Consider the following 21106-nt stretch of genomic DNA (forward strand, 5'->3'; position numbering starts at 1 on the left):
TGTGGACACGGGCCCTTTGGCCCACACAGTGTATAGCGACCAGTGATCACCCCGTACACTTGCACTATCCTACACTGAGTTTCACTGTTTTGCAAATAAAAATACAAAACTTGCAATGCAGTGAGAAAATGGAACACCACCCAAATCGAGTAGTTGCTGCAAACAGATATATTTGGAAAGATTTAGGCAAGGTGGTTGATGGTGGAAAAAGAGCTAATTTAAGATTGCAAAAACTTCCTCTGCCAGCATTTACAACAGTTTAACGTGTGGGAGTGGAAATTTAGTTTGTTAGCTACAGCGTGGAAACAGGCGTTCAAAACACATACATGTTTGTAGTTTAATTGGGTTTGGTAAAAAAAAATAAAAAAAAAATAATAAATTGTCCCTAGTGTCTCTTTATTTTACATTTTTTGTTATAGAAAAAAAGCCTTTGCCTAAAAGCAGTTTATTGAAAGATTTGTGAAAATGGACTCAAGACTGACATTTGGCAACTTATTCTGCAAAAGATGATGATTCAAATAATTACGATGTTTAAGAAAGAATTGCAGATGCTGGAAAAATCGAAGGTAGACAAAAAAGCTGGAGAAACTCAGTGGGACAGCATCTATGGAGCGAAGGAATAGTTGACATTTCGGGTCGAGACCCTTCTTCAGACTCTAGAAGGTTCTCAACCCGAAATGTCAACTATTCCTTCGCTCCATAGATGCTGCCTGTCCCGCTGAGTTTCTCCAGCTTTTTTGTCTACAGACAAAGGAAGAGGAAAAAAAAAAGTTAAATTGCACAGGTGGTAACATATGACTGTGCAAAATACTGAATTAACATTTTAAATTGTCAAATATGTCGTCATGGAGTGGAGGTGACTCAGAAATGATCTGGGTGGATGTCTCAGCGGATAGACGATGGATAAATAAGGATGGTGTATTTTATGATGTGTCATTGTGCACCTTCCTTTTCTCAAATCCCATCCACTTCTGTTGCCCCCTCTCAAACAACAGCCTACATGCGGTGAAAGATTCATCAGAAATGTTGCTCAGCGTGAGTGTGCGTACGTGACAACCAATAATTCACTGCTTCGATTCATTAAATATCTTTTTAATATAACAGGTTGATATAGTTTTTTGCTGGCAGACAGTTATCAAGGGTATTAGAAATATTTAACTGAGCTGAATGCATCTCAAACTTTAGCACAGTGCATCCGTCAAGATATTTAAGAAATGCTCAATTTCCATTAAAACCTATAACACGAATCAGGTCAGTAAAGAGAGAAATCTGAAGTGTTAGCAAAAAAAAAAAAAATTACACTTTCTTATGGTATACAAGTAATCAGAAAATAATAATCCCAAAATGTGGCAGTAGCATTAATGAGCAGGAAATTGACCAAAAGTATTTATTTCAAATTAAATCTCATATTTATTTCAAATTAAATCTCAAGAACCAGGTAAGAATTCACACATCACCTTTACAAATGAATTTGATGTCCAGTTTGTAACTAATACAAGCTTAAGGATTTATTTTGCATTCCAATTAAGTCTGAGTGTGCAGTGACCCCCCCCCCCCCCCCCCCCCCCCCCCCCCCTTTCATTGTGTCAAACTTTAACTTCAGCATTCACTGGATTAAAACTTTATTTTCATTCTAACATATTAGCATTTAAATTCTCCAGGTTCCAGGTTTACTCCTCCCCTGTCTCACAGAGGATAACTGAAGACATTTTAACTAACTTTTGGGCAAACCTTCCTATCCAGCTGTTATACACCTTGAACCAATGATGGTGCACTCACCAAGTCAATCTTTAAAAAACCCGACCTGGATGGTTATTTGCTCAAATTGTGATAAACAGTTTAGACTATTTGAAAGTGCTAGATTAGGGAGAGAGAAAAAAAAAGTTTTACTTGTTGGCAATTATTTCAGTGTATGGTTCCAACTTAATGACATTAGTACAAAGTACTAATGGCAAGCATTAACCTTCTACATAGTGCTCAAATAGGCTTTCATGAGGGTTACAGATTGAAAATATACCCGCAATTAAATTAATAAATTTCTAAAGTACAATATCAAACATAAAATTTACAGTATACCACTCATTTAAAAACACAAAATAACAACTGTTATTTGCCACTTGTATCATCATTTCATTAAATGCCTCCACAAAGTCATATTAAATTACATATAAAAAAGAAACTATGTTCATATTACAATCTGATATATGTGCAGTACACTACAAGGTGAACATGATCAGTGTATCTGAGCACTGAAGACATTTCCATTTTAAGAGGAGGCTTTCAAAGGTTCAGTATGCCTGATGTAGGCAACATCCAGTCTGCACAAACAGTCGGTGCTGCTTTAAGTGCAGTCCTTCATAGTCATCAGTCTTACCAGTCTTAGAAAATGCCCTCTCAAATATCTGCAACATATAAAATTGCAACATATAAAACAAAGACATCTCCAGATGATACGTTTGGCGTGCAAGTTTGTACAACTAATTGCAATAACAGAAAATAGGACAAAATGCTTTTGATATATCGCTATGCATATAGGACAAAAAAAGTCTCCATCCTGTTAAATAATTTCATTGTAAGGAACATTGTTCATTCACATCACATGAAATTCAAATACGGTAAACACGTGGCGTAGAGATAGAGCTGCTGCCTTACAGCGCCAGAGATCTGGGTTTGATCCTGACAACAGGTGCTGTCTGTACGGAGTTTGTACGTTCTCCCCATGACCGCCTGGGTTTTCCCGGTTTCCACACACACTCCAAAGATGTACAGGTTTGTAGGTTAATTGGCTTTGGCAATAATTGTAAATTGTCCCTAGTGTGTAGGATAGTGTGAATGTATGTGGGAAAATTGCTGGATGGTGTGGACTCGGTGGGACAAAGGGACTGTTTCCATACTATATCTCTAAACTAAACATGTACTTTTTGAGTTAGAGGTTGTGCGGTGAATGCAAGATATGCTCTTCATTTAGTCCGATTCGCTGTTCTGTGATTTACGGATCACTCAAAATTCTTTGACTGTAATTATAATGTCATTATATGAGGATGTAACTAGTAGCGTGGATAGGGGAGAACCAGTGGATGTGGTGTATCTGGACTTCCAGAAGGCTTTCGACAAGGTCCCACATAAGAGATTAGTTTACAAACTTAAAGCACACGGCATTGGGGGTTCAGTATTGATGTGGATAGAGAACTGGCTGGCAAACAGGAAGCAAAGAGTAGGAGTAAACGGGTCCTTTTCACAATGGCAGGCAGTGACTAGTGGGGTACCGCAAGGCTCAGTGCTGGGACCCAAGCTATTTACAATATATATTAATATTAATGATCTGGATGAGGGAATTGAAGGCAATATCTCCAAGTTTGCGGATGACACTAAGCTGGGGGCAGTGTTAGCTGTGAGGAGGATGCTAGGAGACTGCAAGGTGACTTGGATAGGCTGGGTGAGTGGGCAAATGTTTGGCAGATGCAGTATAATGTGGATAAATGTGAGGTTATCCATTTTGGTGGCAAAAACAGGAAAGCAGACTATTATCTAAATGGTGGCCGACTAGGAAAAGGGGAGATGCAGCGAGACCTGGGTGTCATGGTACACCAGTCATTGAAAGTAGGCATGCAGGTGCAGCAGGCAGTGAAGAAAGCGAATGGTATGTTAGCTTTCATAGCAAAAGGATTTGAGTATAAGAGCAGGGAGGTTCTACTGCAGTTGTACAGGGTCTTGGTGAGACCACACCTGGAGTATTGCGTACAGTTTTGGCCTCCAAATCTGAGGAAGGACATTATTGCCATAGAGGGAGTGCAGAGAAGGTTCACCAGACTGATTCCTGGGATGTCAGGACTGTCTTATGAAGAAAGACTGGATAGACTTGGTTTATACTCTCTAGAATTTAGGAGATTGAGAGGGGATCTTATAGAAACTTACAAAATTCTTAAGGGGTTGGACAGGCTAGATGCAGGAAGATTGCTCCCGATGTTGGGGAAGTCCAGGACAAGGGGGTCACAGCTTAAGGATAAGGGGGAAATCCTTTAAAACCGAGATGAGAAGAACTTTTTTCACACAGAGAGTGGTGAATCTCTGGAACTCTCTGCCACAGAGGGTAGTCGAGGCCAGTTCATTGGTTATATTTAAGAGGGAGTTAGATGTGGCCCTTGTGGCTAAGGGGATCAGAGGGTATGGAGAGAAGGCAGGTACGGGATACTGAGTTGGATGATCAGCCATGATCATATTGAATGGCGGTGCAGGCTCGAAGGGCCGAATGGCCTACTCCTGCACCTAATTTCTATGTTTCTATAAATGTGTACGCTAATCCAGAAGCTAAATACTACAAATGCTGAGCACTCAAAATGAAACAGAAAATACTGGTTAAATAGTTTCAATGGAGTGAAACAGTCAATGGCATTTCCAAGCTGAATCAAGTGTTAAAATGCAGAGGTGTGGGACGGAGGATGGTGGAAAGAGGGAAAAAGTAAGGTTGTGAAAGAATGAAATGCAGGAGATTATATGTTAAAAGGACTGATAGAGGGCGAGAGTTTGGTAAAGGGATTGGTAAAGAAGAAAATGCAAAAGCAGACCTAAAATGTTAACTCTCGTTTCTTTCTCCACCAAATAAGTGCTGTCTTTGGCCATTTCTATTCTATTTATACACCAAATCTCTCTTTCTCTCTCCCCCCCACCCTGCACAAAATTAAGTAATGTTCTTTATAAAGGGGAAAATTGAAACACTAAGTGCAGCAAATCGAAAATTGAAACAGTTGCTGGAAATACTCAGCAGGTCAGGCAGCAACTGTGGGAAGAAAAACAGAACTATTTCATGTTAAAGACCCCTAGTTAGAACCAAGGTCCAACCTACTGAGTATCTCCAGTACTTTAGTTTTTTTTAAATATAGACCATGTTCCTAGATCCAAGGACTATAACAAAGATAAGTAAACAACTTTTCTGAGCTATACGTGGGGGGATCACATAAAAGTGCTTGAGAGACTCAGTGGTTCAGGCAGCATCTGTGGAGGGAATGGACAGGCGACGTTTAGGGTTGGGACCCTTCTTTAGACTGATTATAGTGGGGGGAGAATGCATCTTACTGAATAAAATTGACGTTGAACCAAAAAAGAAAAGAAAATACTCCCAAGATATGACTGATAAATGGGTTGCCGTGGGTATATTCTAAATATAATGCACAAGGATAAGAAAGATATTATTTCGGAAAAAAATTACTTACAGAAAAGCCTTGCCAATGCTTGAGATTTAGCTAAGATCGATGAAGTGGGATTGAATCCATGTGGACATTGAGTTTCATTTCATTGTCGAGAATCTGCACAAGTTGTTGCATGGATGGAAGATGGCCAGATTCTAGCTTGGACCACACTGGAACATCTGAAAATTATTTTAAAACATTATAATCATCAACACTTGGGTGATAATTAGAGCAGTTATTTCCAATCCATGAGAAGCAGGACATTTGACTCCCAATAAAGAAAACTTTTTTAGACACAATAAACCAATACCTAAAATAGATTTAGTGGAGCTTATGCCTCTGAATTAGAGGCCTAGCTTATCTCCGATAAGCATTAGAAGTTGAACGGCTGCTAAAAACTCTGATCCTCTAATAACCTGGCTACTACGTGTTCAAATAATTTGGCATCTATTTGTACAACAAAGCAAGTTTCCACAAATTTTAACATGATTGAACACTCAATCATACAACTTTTAACATGGTCGAACACTCAAACACCCCAAAGATACATTGTAAGATACCTGCATTGTTAAATACCAGACAGCCAGTAAACCTGTTTGGGTGATCTGCTATGGCTGTCACCTTGTGCAAAGGTGTTTATTCTAACATTCTGTAGGTACCAAGTTTACTTATGCAATTACACAAATGGTCATTTTCAATTTTCCATGAATTCCAAGTTTTTAAACCGAGGAATGAAATAGTGAAGGTCAGATACTGCAATGGAGTGGGTGAGTTGCATAAAGCTGATTGACATCTCCAAGCAGATGAATCGAGATTATTATTCTCAAATACGAAACAAGATTCTTTCGCTGATCGACCAATGCACCTAAGGCAATCAGGTCTTGACAATGCAGAATTTAAAGAGACAGCAGTTTGAAATTCCACTTGTAATTGTGTTAATAAGTATAATTACAGATCAAACACAGATAAGATTCCCGTCAATTTTTTGCGTGAAAATTAAAGTAACGCTTTAGAGTACAATCCTACAAGTGCCTACTTCCATCTTCTTAAAAATTCAGATAAAATGAGGAATAAAAAAAGGAACTGATGAAAACTTGCAGCAGATACCATTAATCCTTTGGCATGCTTTTGATTCTATAACTTTCTGCAGTTGTTACATTCTTGTGAATAAAATAAATGGAAAACCAACTAATTAGAATAAAAAAGCCCTTTACAACAGGACAAAATTGTGATTAAAAATTACATCAGTTTTGTTCCATTTCCCCCCCCCCCCCCCTCCCACTCAATCCAAGACAATGAATTGGAATCAAATTGATCTGATTTATCAGCCGTTACCACGTCTTTTAATTTTGCAAATATTGAAATTATAGGCAAGTTTGTTTCACCAGGTCTTGTTCAAATGCAGTCTATCTTTAGCAACCATTTCTTTAAATTTGCTGGACTTTAAAGGAGAGCAAAGATGCAACTTTATGACTTACCATTTAATGTAACCTCAAATGCACCAGTAGACATACACTGATTTTCAATCATGTTACTCAGGAAGAACACCATCATGCATGCATAAATCTAGGTAAGAAAATAAAAATGCAGTCAGTTTTAATGCAAATGCCTAATGAATAAAATTCCCCAATAATGTTCTCCGTAACATCTTTCATCATAAATAGATTAAGCTAATCCAAAGTCAGGTTTAAAAAACAACAGTGCAGAGTGACAATAAGCAAATTACAATTGCAGATGGACAGATAAACGAATGTCTTGCACGTCTGCAACATTTCCCCTAATTAGTACTTATTTTGTATGGTCATGTTTTAAGGAAGGATTGTTGTGTGGTACTTGTGCATCAGCATAATTGGCAACATGATTGTAATGCTGTCCAAATAAAATGCTGTCTGGGATTTATCAATGAAGCAAATTTACAATTTATGAAGATTATAGATTTCCAGTTGCACCCACAATTAAAAGCAAAATGGAATAGCCAGTGAGCCAGTTGGTGAAATCAGTGTACAGCTCACCCTCATAATAAAATTGATCCCAGGGATGATTCGGTTAACATATGATGAGCGTTTGACGTCACTTGCTGCAGTTTAGAAGGACAAGGGGAAACCACATTGAAACTTACCGAATAGTGAAAGGCCTGGATAGAGTTGATGTTTCAACTAGTGGGAGAATCTAGGACCAGAGGGCATAGCCTCAGAATAAAAGATTCACCTTCAGAAAGGAGACGAGGAGGAAATTCTTTAGTCAGATGGTAGTGAATCTGTGGAATTCATTGCCACAGATGGCTGTTTAGACCGTCCTCGGATAATTTTAAGGTGGAGCTTGATAGCTTCTTGAATAGTAAGGGTGTCAGGGATCATGGGGAGAAGCCAGGATAATACGGTTGAGAGGGAAAAATAGCTCAGCCATGAATGAATGGTAAAGTAGACGCGATGGGTCAAATGGTCTACTTCTGCTCCTATAACTTATGAACATGAAAAATTGCATTTGTGTCGTGACATCTCGTGGAAAACGGTCATTCATACTATACTACAAAAAAAAATTGCTGAGACATAGCAAGTTGGGCAACACTGTATCTCTCAACTAAACTATATTTTCAGCATGAGGATACTGCAAAAAAAATTGCCAAATTGTTTTTGGTACGAACTACACGAGTTAAAACAGCTTTGCTGTTAAAATTGGAGAACGCATTGTTGTGTGGAATTTCTTACTGCAGTTGTATAGAATCTTGATGAGATTGCTCCTGGAATATTATATAGAGTTGTTTCATTAATTAATAGAGGATGCATCTGTCATAGAAGAAGTGCCATGAAAAATCACAACTAGTTCAGAACCTGGTTCAGGTTTACCACATGGTGAAAAAATAAATAGAATGGGCTGCATTCTCTGGAGGGTTTTGCTTCCACACTCCAGACGTTAGGTTTGTAAGTTATTTGATTTTGTTAAAAATTGTCTCTGGTGAGTAGGATAGTTCTAGTGTATGGGGTGATCACTGGTCGATGTGGACTCGGTGGACCAAAGGGCCTGCTTCTGCGCTGTATCTCTAAAGTCTTACAGAAAGTTACTTTGCGAATACTAAAAATGACATGCTTTATAATGCATTTTTCATGGGATATAGTTACCTTGTTCTGCTGACTCCAATGCCAGATGCTAGGTGCTTCCATGCCCAAACTAGGAAAGGGGTCTTTGCCAACTATAATTAGTCCTATTAAGACCAGCTTGAAGACTGATAGAAAGGATGCTAGGTGTCTGTATAAAACATAAAAGTTAAACACTGTAGCATAATAATACTCCTTACATTAACACTAAACCAATTGATTGGAACAAAGAAAGCTTAAGCTGTCAATGATTGCCAGAAAAGCCACCAGTTCCCAGATGTCTATTAAATAGTTGTCGTTTCTTAAATCGCAGAGCAGAAATCAGAGATGTTACTCTCACCTTGGAGTCATAAATGTGAATCTAACCTCTACTTCAGAGCTCAAGCACATCAAACAAGCCAACACGGTAATGCAGTGATGAGGTGCTGCATTTTAAGTAAACAAATCTCCAGTTTTCCTACAGCCCCATTCAAAGACGCACATGACATTTTTCAGTGTCCCAACCAATGCTCTCCCCCTCTTTTAAAGGACTTACCATACACTGTGCTTTAGCCGTGTGTGTGTGTGTGTGTGCGAGTGCGTGTGTGTGTGTGTGTGTGTGCGCGCGCCACTCTGACAGTCGCCGTTCCAGTTGCCAGATGTTCTAGTCGCCAGCAGTCCGCTGAAAAATCGCCTAAGTGGGACAAGCCCATTAAGAATTACTTTCAGCATCCATGAAACAACGTACCTGTAGATAGGTTGTGGAAGGTAATTTTCTCCTTCAATACGGATGTCGGGATACCGCTGGCTTATAACCCGCGTGTACTCCTCAAACACCCTTCTGTATCCTCAGGAGATACTAAACGAGAAAGAACAAAATGCAATTAGCTGAAGGGACTGAATCTTCTGCTTCATCGTAAATTTTTAAGGCATTGCAGCATAACTAAATATTTTGCAGTGCAGATTCTTACCAAACAGTAATTCAGAAGGATATTAAACGGGTAAAATCAAAACAGTGAGAAAGGATAATGGCTCAACAAGTAAAGATGCAGATCATAGGTCTCCTAAACAGTGGTATCTTAGAGGATGACTTATTAAAATGTGTTCTGAATTTACTTATGCCAGTATTTTGAAGCGCCTACTCGGAAATAGGCTTGAAACAGCGTTAGTTAATAAAGAAGGGTCCCAACCTGAAACGTCACCTATCAATATTCTCCAGGGATGCTGCCTGGCCCGCTGAGTTACTCCAGCACTTCGTCTCTTTTTGTAAGCCAGCATCTGCAGTCCCTTAGTTCTACTAGTTAATGATCTTGCTGTATGGCGTGCTTTAGGTATAAGTGACCATAACATGAAGGATTCTGCCATTAAGATGAAAGTGAAATAGGTACGTAATGCTGAGGATCTACAAGGCACTGGTCAGGCTGCATTTGGAGTATTGTGAGCAATTTTGGGCACTATATCTGAGGAAGGATGTGCTGGGAGGTTTGAAACATACTTCATTGAAACATACCGAATAGTGAAAGGCTTGGATAGAGTGGATGTTTCCACTAGTGGGAGAGTCTAGAACTAGAGGTCATAGCCTCCGAATTAAAGGACGTTCCTTTAGGAAGGAGAGGAGGAATTTCTTTAGTCAGAGTGGTGAATTTATGGAATTCTTTGCCACAGAAGGCTCTAGAGGCTGTCAATTGATATTTTTAAGGCGGAGATAGATAGATACTTGATTAGTACGGGTGTCAGGGGTTATGGGGAGAAGGCAGAAGAACGGGGTGAGGAGGGAGAGACAGATCAACCATGATTGATTGGCGGAGTAGACGATGGGCCGAATTACCTAATTCATCTCTTATCACTTATGACCATATGAGTTTAATTCACAAAATCCTAAATTTAATGTAGGTAATTATAAAGGCATTTGGAACAATTTGTCTATGATATATTGAGAGTTTCACTGTAAGGGAGGATGATGGATAGGGTGTGGTGAACATTTAAAGAATGAATACAGTACATCATTTATACCTTGGATTTATGATGAGAAAAAAAGGAGTTTTAAAAAGGGATTTGAGGGGAAAGTTTAAAAAAAAGTTATTGCTGGATATATAGTTATATAACTGTCAGAGGTGGTATTGGAATCAGACACAATCACAACATTAATTACTTGTCCTGAAATTAACACAATCACTACAGACCCTGCAGTAATCATCATGCTGAAAATGTTTAGATTTCAGCTTGTAAATATTTACCACACTAAAACATGATTCATTTTTTGGAACATGACCATTTCACACCATGTTACATAAAGTATGGAAAGATTTTGTGAAACCCCTCGTCATGTTTGCACCCAGTGGGCTGATCAAAATAAAATAAAATCATAAAATTTAATTGGAACAACCTGCCTACCATTGAACAGTAGGATTTGGAAGAAGTTCGAAGCTTAGGTTACTATTTAAACAAAAATCCAGATCATTAACCATGTTTTGTTAGTCAGATGTAGGGTGTATTTTGTTTTAATTGCAAGTGAAAGAAAGAATGTTTCTATAAATGCTAAAAATAGAGATTACAAATTTCAGCTGCTTTCTTAGGAGTTAGGAATAGAAGAGCTTCAAAAGCAAAATTGGAAGATCATGGCTTATCATATTAATCTCTGCTCAGCATTCCCATTAACATAGGATGATCTTTCATCTACTTGCTTATCAGATATCTAACTAGCTTCATCTTAAAAATACTCAAAAGACTGTGTACACCAACCTTTGAGGAAGAAAATCCCAATGACAGTCCTCAAAAAAGTTTGCCTTATCTGCCTTAAATGGGAAACCTGTTTTATAATAGCAACCCCTCGTTTAGCATTCTCCCACAAGACACACATAGACCCTGTCTAGCCCGTCCCATGATCTTGCGTGTTTCAAACAAGTCCCTTTTCACCCAGGACTCCAGTAGTTATACACCCAAGCAAAAATAAATGAAATTCTGTAAACTTACTTGCATACTACACTTTTGAAAATATGCACTAAATCCTTGTGCAATTTCTCACCATTCAGAGAATATACCCCATTAGTTTTTCTTGCAAAACAGACAAACTCAACCTTTCCTACATCTACATTATTTGAAAAAACTTTGCAGTCATTGAACCCATGTCCCTTTGCAACCTCATGTTCTCTTCAGTTTTCCACTTTATCATCAGCAGATGACAAAAATCCGACTGGCTACAATGTACAAGCCTTATTAAATTTTCCTGATGATGTAGATTGATAATCTATTCAATTAAACATTTGGCAAATAGCTTGCTTCCTTATTTTATGGAAATAAAAATCAGTAGGTTAACTATGTCCCAATATTGCTGAATTATTAATCGTAAAATAGTTCAGTGAACTTGTCTCCTCAAACTCAATGCAATTAATTATCCATTGCTCATAATTGGAACAAAAAGTATTATAATGACTCAATGTATCACAAAAAAACATGTTTTAATCATTATGTCTATATGCAAGCAAACATGGACATTATGCAATTCAGCAAAATAACGCTGCAAGTAAAAACAGGAAATTCTAGCTAGTTTTGCGGAAGTTCCTTTCCTGGAAACTGTACCCTTTTAATCGGCTGTCTCATCCCACCTCTTTCTGTATCATCTGCCATCCCATTTCCAATACCCCGCCTCCACTCTAGTCCTCCTCCATGCCTTACTACCCTACGACTGCATGTTTTAAATTCTCTTCAGCTTTTAGCTCATCGCACAACAGTTGAAACAACAATCACAAATAAAATTTTCTTCTTTCATCTTTCTTATCAACTCAGGATAGAAAAGGCATGAATAGAAAGATTTGTCCAAGAAACAAACCACTACTCAGTCACACCTCATGTGGAAAAATGATACAAAGGACAGGATCATGAAAAGACTTCAGAGATAATCATCACCAATCACTGTATCAAAAGGTTCCTGATGATCACATCGGGTCTACCCAACTTAGTCACAGAAATAGGACATGTAGAGTGCAGAAGCAAATGCGAAAAAAAAAAATTTGTGAGTTAGTTTAACCATTGGAACTGCTGAGAGGTGCTTTACTTGAAGAAAACTACCTACTTTTGTAATGACATATTAAAAAAGTGTCATAGAATCATAAAGTGACAGAGTGGAAACCGGCCCTTCGGCCCAACTCGCCCACATCGCCCAACAATGTCCTAGCTACACTAGTCCCACTTGCCTGCGCTTGGTCCATGTTCCTCCAAACCTGTCCGTTCCATGTACCTGTCTAACTGTTTCTTGAACAATGGGACAGTCCCAGCCTCAACTACCTCCTCTGGCAGCTTGTTACATACATCCACCACTCTTTGAGTGAAAAAGTTACCCCTCGGATTCCTATTAAATCTTTTCCACGTCACCTTGAACCTACGTCCTCTAGTCCTTGATTCCCCGACTCTGGACAAAAGACTGTGCATCTACCCGATCTATTTCTCATGATTTTGTACACCTCTATAAGATTTCCTCTCATCCTCCTGCGCTCCATGGAATAGACCCAGACTACTCAACCTCTCCCTATAACGCACACCATCAAGTCCTGGCAACATCCTCGTAAATCTTTTCTGAACCCTTTCAAACGTGACAATATCTTTCCTATAACATGGTGCCCAGAACTGAACACAATATTCTACATGCGGTATCACCAACATCTTATACAACTGCAACATGATCTCCCAACTTCTATACTCAATACTCTAACTGATGAAGGCCAAAGTGCCAAAATACGTTTTGACCACCTTATCTATCTGCAACCAGATCTTGAAGGAACCATGCACTTGTACTCCTAGATCCCTCTGCTCCACAACACTACCCAGAGGCCTATGCTGTGCTGTGCTGTACTAATTCAGCGGGCCATGCAGCATCTCTGGAGAACAAGGATAGGCAATTTTTCAGGTTGGGAACCTTCTTCAGAACTGACCCAAAACATCACTTATCCATGTTCTCCAGAGAACCTTGCTGACCTAAATTACTCTGGCACTTTATTTTATGTTTGTACACTAGCATCTGCAATTCCTTGTATATTTATATAAAAACACATTCTCTACAATTTATTAACCAGTTTCCATTCAGAGTGTCATCCAACAAGTCAATAATCGTTTCCTTATTTAAAATGTAGTAAAATATGACTCATCAATTCTTTCAAGCAATAATTTACTCGAGGTAATTTTTAAAGAGCCTACAGCCCTGGACGCTCAAAGGTTGGTTAGAAAAACAAGAAACTGCAGATAATTAAATCTGAAGGTTAAAAGAAAAAACTGGGGAACTCAGCGAGTCAAGCAGCATCTGTGGAGACAAAGAGATGATCGACATTTCGGAATGAAACGCCACATTTGTTTTTTGTTTAAAACTCAATAGTAGGCGATTTCGGTCCAAGTGGCATTAATCACCGATTTTAATCACGATACAATAGAACTTTATTTATCCCAGGAGGGAAATTGATCTACCAGTCATACAAAAATTCAAATTACATGAAACATGACATTAAAGTGACAAGTTGAAAGGATTGGGGATGTGCAAAGATTGGGGAGGGTGGGGAGTCAGTCTCAGTCTACCCCATGATAGAAGGGGGAGGAGTTGTACAGTTTGATAGCCACAGGGAAGAAGGATCTCCTGTGGCGTTCTGTCCTGCATCTTGGTGGAATCAGTCTGTTGCTGAAGGTATTCGTCAGGTTGACCAGTGTGTCACGGAGGGGTTGAGCTATATTGTCCAGGATGTTCCACAGTTTGAAGAGACCTCCAAGACCACCTCCCATGAATTCAACTCTGCCCCCAGGACAGAGCCAGCCTTCCTGATGAGTTTGTGTTCAAAAGGGAACTGCAGATGCTGGAATATCGAAGGTACACAAAATTGCTGGGGAAACTCAGCAGGTGCAGCAGCATCTATGGAGCGAAGGAAATAGGCGACGTTTCTGGCCGAAACCCTTCTTCAGACTGATGGGGGGTGGGGAAAGAAAGAAGGGAAAAGGGAGGAGGAGGAGGAGCCCGAGGGCAGGCGGATGGGAGGGTGGGAGGAGACAGCTAGAGGGTGAAGGAAGGGGAGGAGACAGCACAGGCTAGCCAAATTGGGGGAATTCAATGTTGATGCCATAAGGACGCAAGGACCCCAGACGGAATATGAGGTGCTGTTCCTCCAATTTCCGCTGTTGCTCACTCTGGCAATGGAGGAGACCCAGGACAGAGAGGTCGGATTGGGAATGGGAGGGGGAGTTGAAGTGCTGAGCCACCGGGAGGTCAGGTAGGTTAATGCGGACTGAGCGGAGGTGTTCGGCGAAACGGTCGCCCAACCTACGCTTGGTCTCACCGATGTAAATCAGCTGACATCTAGAGCAGCGGATGCAGTAGATGAGGTTGGAGGAGATACAGGTGAACCTTTGTCGCACCTGGAACGACTGTTTGGGACCTTGAATGGAGTCGAGGGGGGAGGTGAAGGGACAGGTGTTGCATTTCTTGCGGTTGCAACGGAAAGTGCCCGGGGAGGGGGTGGTGCGGGAGGGAAGGGAAGAATTGACGAGGGAGTTGCGGAGGGAGCGGTCTTTGCGGAAGGCAGACATGGGGGGAGATGGGAAGATGTGGCGAGTGGTGGGGTCACGTTGGAGGTGGCGGAAATGGCGGAGGATTATGTGTTGTATTTGCCGGCTGGTGGGGTGAAAGGTGAGGACCAGAGGGACTCTGCCCTTGTTGTGTGTGCGGGGATGGGGAGAGAGAGCAGTGTTACGGGGTATGGATGAGACCCTGGTGTGAGCCTCATCTATGGTGGCGGAGGGGAATCCCCGTTCCCTGAAGAACGAGGACATTTCCGATGCCCTGGTATGAAATGTCTCATCCTGGGAACAGATGCGGCGTAGGCGGAGGAATTGGGAGTAGGGGATGGAGTCTTTACAGGGGGCAGGGTGGGAAGACGTGTAGTCCAGATAGCCATGTGAGTCAGTGGGTTTGTAATGTATTGCATTCCCATTCCCAATCCGACCTCTCTGTCCTGGGTCTCCTCCATTGCCAGAGTGAGCAACAGCGGAAATTGGAGGAACAGCACCTCATATTCCGTCTGGGGTCCTTGCGTCCTTATGGCATCAACATTGAATTCCCCCAATTTGGCTAGCCTGTGCTGTTTCCTCCCCTTCCTTCACCCTCTAGCTGTCTCCTCCCACCCTCCCATCCGCCTGCCCTCGGCTCCTCCTCCTCCTCCCTTTTCCCTTCTTTCTTTCCCCACCCCCCATCAGTCTGAAGAAGGGTTTCGGCCCGAAACGTCGCCTATTTCCTTCGCTCCATAGATGCTGCTGCACCCGCTGAGTTTCCCCAGCAATTTTGTGTACCTTCCTGATGAGTTTGTTCATTCTATTGGCGTCCGCAGCCTTCGCCCTAGCACACGGCAGCAAAGAAGATGGCACTGGCTACCACTGATTGGTAGAACATCTCCAGCATCTTACTGCAGACATTGAAGGAGCAGAGCCTTCTCAAAAAGTACAGCCGGCTCTGTCCCTTCTTGTACAGGGCCTCAGCGTTCCTGGACCAGTCCAGTTATTTGTACTCCCTGGTAAACCGCACATCCACACCATTGATGGATACAGGGGACAGGGGTGTTCCTCTCCTCCTAAAGTCCACCATTAACTCCTTAGTCTTGTCAGCATTGAGCGGCAGGTGGTTCGGCCCACACCACTCAACAAAGTTGTCTACACCTCTGTATTCAGCTTCCCTCCCCCCACTGATGCAGTCCACAATTGCAGTCATCTAAAAACTTCTACAGGTGGCAGGAGTCCGAGGTGTAGTGAACAGGAAGGGAGAGAGGACCGTCCCCTGTAGGGCGTTGCTCACAACCATGTCCAAGACACAGCCTGACATATTGTGGTTGTCCAGTCAGGTAGTTGGTAATACAGGACACCAATGGAGCATCCAACTGCATCTTCGTCCATTTGCTCTCTAGCATTGCAGGCCGATGGTGTTAAAACCACTAGAGAAGCCAAAAAACATAACTCTCACAATGCTTCCCTGCTTATCCAGGTGAGCCTAGGAACGATGGAGCAGGTAGATGATGGTGTCCTCAATCCCATCTTTGTTTGGTAAGCAAGCTGCAGGGGGTCCAAATAGGGTTTAATCAGGAGTCGCAGATAAGTGGGCACCAGCCTCTCTAGGGATATCATGATGTGTGAAGCCAGCGCCACCAGTCTGCCGTCATTGGAGGAGTTGGGACACATCCTCTTTGGTGCAGGAACCTGACAGGATGTCTTCCACATCACAGAAACCCTCTCCAGGCTCAAGCTGAAGATATGCTGGAGTACTCTGCACAACTGGCTGGCACACTCCTTGAATACCCTAGGGCTGACACCATTGGGACCCGTGGCTTTGTCTGGGCGGGGTCTGCTCAGCCCCTTCCTCACCTGCGCGGCCTTGGTCAGACGCGACAAAGAAAGGGCAGAGGAAGTGGACCAGGGGGATTGAGGGGGAGAGTCTGTCGGGGAATATGCTTCAGGTGGAATGCAACCACCCCACGCATTGGAAAGTACTGGGTTGCAACAAACTGCAATGGTATTACCACATCAAAACATATCAGTTAGCTCTCACATTTGCAGTCAAACCTGGAGATTGTGCAATGAACTGTTCACCATCTAAGTTTCACCAAAAACCTTCATCACCTGGCACTGTATCATCATCCTTGTATTAAGGAGTTGCCAATGATTACCTCTGGTGTCTTTCAAAAAGCTATCTCTTCCCTTATTTCTCATTCCCTGCTCAGATTATCCTACAAATACACTGTCAATACCTGGCTCCCCTTCTCAAAACCTATGCAGGCCCATCTTTCTTATAAATGATGACTTCAATACTATCCAAACACAGCATCAGTTTAAATGTGTTCAATGACAACATCCAATAATCAGTCCCATTACCATTTACCTCAACCCTTCCACCATCTCCTGCACCTCAGACAATGATTCCAATCCTCTCCCTGGAAGAATATCCAATGCTGAACCAGATTTAATCAACCATGGGGCAACCACTGTGTCTTATTTGCCTTAAAGTTGAGTATTTGATTACATATCCACACCAAGGTTTCCAATTCCATTTCACTCAAAACTGTCCCTCCTTCCCATACTATGAAATATTAAGTGTGTATCAAGCCAGAAAGATCTCTATTAGTCCAACATTAATGACATAGTTATAAGTACAAACAAAATAAGGAAGAATGGTAGTTGGGACAGCTTCATGTGCGCTGAAATGACAAGAATCCCAACACCTCCCCAGCATTGTCTAGTAAGTGCCAGAACAACATTAAAAAGCTGAGAGCAAACCTGCTGTTTCAAAATATTAGGGACTGCTGTGATTTTGTTTTACTGAAACATGGCTCATCCTTGACGAACCTGACCATGCTACGCCGCGCGAGGATTTCTCAATTTTTTGTATGGACAATATGGAATGCTCAAACAAGCAGAAAGGTGGTGTCTACATTTTAGCCAACACCTCGTGTGACAGTCTTAGCTCAATTCTACTCCCCAACTGAGAATACTTGTTCACAAAATGCCGTCCTTATACTTACCAAGATAATTCACTTCTACCATCTTGTTGGTCAACATATCATTGTAAGCCAACACACTACATTCAGCCCTGATTCAACGAGACAATAAGACTACATCTCAGCCTCCAACACCATAATACTGAATAAGCTAATCTCCAAAATTTTGCACAGGCTTCTGGACTTCCTTACCATCATATTTCAGTGTGTTAGAACTAATCATAACATTTCCTCGACCCTGACTCTCACTGGCATTCAGCAGGGTTGTGTGCTCTATCCTTTGCAAAACTCCCTGTACACCTCAGACAGTGTGGCCAAATATAACACCAACTCTACCTCTAAGTTTGCCCTGTTGTTGACAAGATCACCAAAAACAAACTGCAGGAAAGAGATCAAGAACCTTGTATCCTGGTGTCAGGACACAACTTGGCCCTTAAGGTCAGCAAGACGAGAGTTGGATGTTGATCATTGGAATGGAGGGTGGGAACACAACTCTGTTCTCAGCCATGAGCCACTGTGGAATGAAAACCTTATTCTACACACTGTAGAATAAACCCAACTGCCTTCTACAGCTAGACACAACAATCACAATGCACTGTAAATAGAGAAAATAAGTAGTTAAGGAGGTGGTTGATGGGAAGGCTAGGCTCAATTACTTGGTTCTAGAAAGATAAAATGCCGCTAGTGTAGCTGCACATTCTACAGATGTCCATTCTAGAAAAAATACAGCGAAAACACACCTATTCAGTCAAAGTAATCAGGATGAAAACTAAAATGATCAGTGAGACATCTAGACAGATACGGTTCAGGCCCACCAACATCCATTGTAGACACAACAGGACTGTTATGTCATCGACAGCAAAATTTAAACTGCTGCAGCAACTCAGCAGATACAGCAGCATCTGTGGTTAATTCATCCTTCTGCGTTCAGAGACACTGTCACCACACTCACTATCTGTAGTTCTAGTCTGAACACATAAAGGCAATATTCAAGTTATAAAAGTAGCCCAAAAAGATCTGCAAGACTAACCTCTAGACTGGGGAATAAAATGAATCAACAAGGAATAAATTGAACTAATTTTATGTGGATACATTAAATTATATAATGATAAAACAAAATGAAAATTTAGGCCTGCTACAGGAAGTATGATACAGTAAAATAGAACTGTTCAATAATTAGTTAAAGTGAAACCTTAGATTTAAAGCAATTGAATTGTGCAATTCAAAAACAAGGAACATACAGTAGGCAAGAAATGTAATCTCCCGAAACATATGAATTAAAAGGACCTTTAAAAATACAAATACTGGATTAATTCAGAGGGTCAGGCAGCATGATATGAATAGTTGACATTTCAGGGAAGGATCCTTCTTCAGATTTAGAAAAAGAGGAAACTACTTAGTTTAAAATGTAATCAGAATATATATAAATACACATAATCTTATCCTAGAAAACCACAAAGGTTTAGAGGCAACATGGAAACAGACCCTTCAGCCCACCGAGTCCACGCCAGCCATTAGTTCTGTTACCCCACTTTCTTATCCACTCCAAATTGGAAGTTAATTAATTTATCACAAACTGAGTGATAATGAAAAATGTTTTTTCATTAAATTATTAAGTGCCCTAGAACTGAAAAATTATAATAATTAAAATCAATGGCATTCAATGTCAACATGTTAACTGATTTTTTAATACGAGCTAGAACCCTGAACGTCAGACAGCGCTGCTCCATTATACAAGTGGATGCCAATAAAACCTGAGCGTTCAGAGATTAATCATCGCATTACTTTGTAATTTTTGCAATACTAGCCTTATTCCACAATATTTAGTCAGCAAGTTGTAAGATTAAAATTTAAGACACTGAAAAGCGTATCAGTGCGAAATGCTAAGTGTGATTTGGAGCCGAGGATGCATGTTTTGGCTCATGTTGTGTAAGATGCCTGCTCTGGGGGGTTGGTGCCAGGCGGCCTAGCGTTCCTGCCCGAGCCGCGCCACTTGTTAGCCTCGCCCGTCCCTTTGGCCTCACCAGATCTGGAAGCGCAGCACCGGCCCGGTAACGTACTGCATCTTCAGCCGCTTGTCGGCCAGCCCCTGGCCGGCCGTGCCCAAACAGGTCAGAGCGACGAGCAGGAAAGACAGCGCGACGACGCCGCCCGACATCATTCTCTTGCCGGCAGGTCCACTCCCGTAACCGCGGAGACCGTGCCTGCGGGTGGCCACTGCGCCTGCGCCGCCTCTGGACCACGTGAGCACGGTGCGGCGCCCACTGCGCACGCGCTGCCCCTCTGCACCACGTGACCGAGAGGTTCCACACCCACCGCGCCTGCGCTGCCCCTCCGCACCACGTGACCACGAGCGCACAGCTCAGCACCCACTGCGCCTGCGCTGCTCCCCACCACCACGTGACCTCCGCCCCTAGCGACGCCAACCGAGACCACAGCAACAGGTAGGCGTCACAAACCCAATGCTGGCATTCAAGCCAAATATGTAATTTTATCTGTTTTTTGTTCAAACTGCACGAATTGACTAATGCAATGTTAATTGTGTCTGTAGAATAAAAGATCTCTTGTTATGGACAAAAAAGTTGCTGCCTGGATTAGAGAATGTGAGTCGTGGAGGCTTTGGAGAGAGTACAGAAGAGACGCTGTGTGATTTAGAGAGTGTGAGCTTGGGCGGCTTTGGGGAGAGAACAGGAAAGGTGCTGCCTGGATTAGAGATTGTGAGCTATAAGGGAGTATGTGATGAGTACGTGCTGAGGGAAGCTTGGTGCAGCAAACGCCAAGGCTCTGTGGGGGAGGCCCACAGTCTAGTGACCGTCTGCTGCTGAACATTGACTGAGAGGCAGAGTCCTTTGGGGACACCCCTCAAACAAGGGAAGGGATATCAGCCTGGGGGTGGGCACATGAGTAGCAGGGGTGTTTTCTTGAAAGATAGGTCCGAACACTACGGAGTATGACATTATTGAATTATAGACAAGTGACAAAAAGAAACTGTTGCCTATTGACCAAACAAAATACAAATATGATTGCAATATGTATAAGCAATGGGCAGGTCTTCTGATACTCTGACATTGCTGTCTGCCTGGGTTGGACTATACTGTTTCTCGCACCAATCCTGCGCACAGACTTGCAGCTAGAAAGCTTGCTACCAACATATCAGAGCAATGTGGGTGCTGCAGGGCTGCCAACATTGGGTGAGAGTTGGGAGTGAGAAATTGCGAGACCAAGCCCGAGGGAGCATAGCGACGGGGGTGGGGGAGTGGGAGGAGGGTGTCCCCCTCCCATTGGTATGGAATATTTGCATTTTTCAGCTTGAAATTGTGCAATAAGGTGCATA

At 41.9% G+C, this 21106-nt stretch overlaps 1 protein-coding gene across 1 annotated transcript; it reads right to left on the reverse strand.

Moving 5' to 3' along the window:
• Positions 1 to 1076: 1076 nt before the first annotated feature.
• selenot (selenoprotein T) lies at positions 1077 to 20169 on the reverse strand. Its single transcript, XM_033031850.1, has 6 exons — positions 19797 to 20169; positions 9009 to 9119; positions 8306 to 8432; positions 6665 to 6752; positions 5211 to 5365; positions 1077 to 2402 (listed from the first exon to the last, which is right to left on the reverse strand). The coding sequence occupies exons 1-5, from the start codon at positions 19931 to 19933 to the stop codon at positions 5241 to 5243; spliced, it is 588 nt and encodes a 195-aa protein (XP_032887741.1). The 5' UTR covers positions 19934 to 20169; the 3' UTR covers positions 1077 to 2402; positions 5211 to 5240.
• Between the last annotated feature and the right edge of the window lie 937 nt (positions 20170 to 21106).

Source organism: Amblyraja radiata, chromosome 13 (genome assembly GCF_010909765.2).
Source record: "Amblyraja radiata isolate CabotCenter1 chromosome 13, sAmbRad1.1.pri, whole genome shotgun sequence".
Taxonomy (NCBI): Eukaryota; Metazoa; Chordata; class Chondrichthyes; order Rajiformes; family Rajidae; genus Amblyraja; species Amblyraja radiata.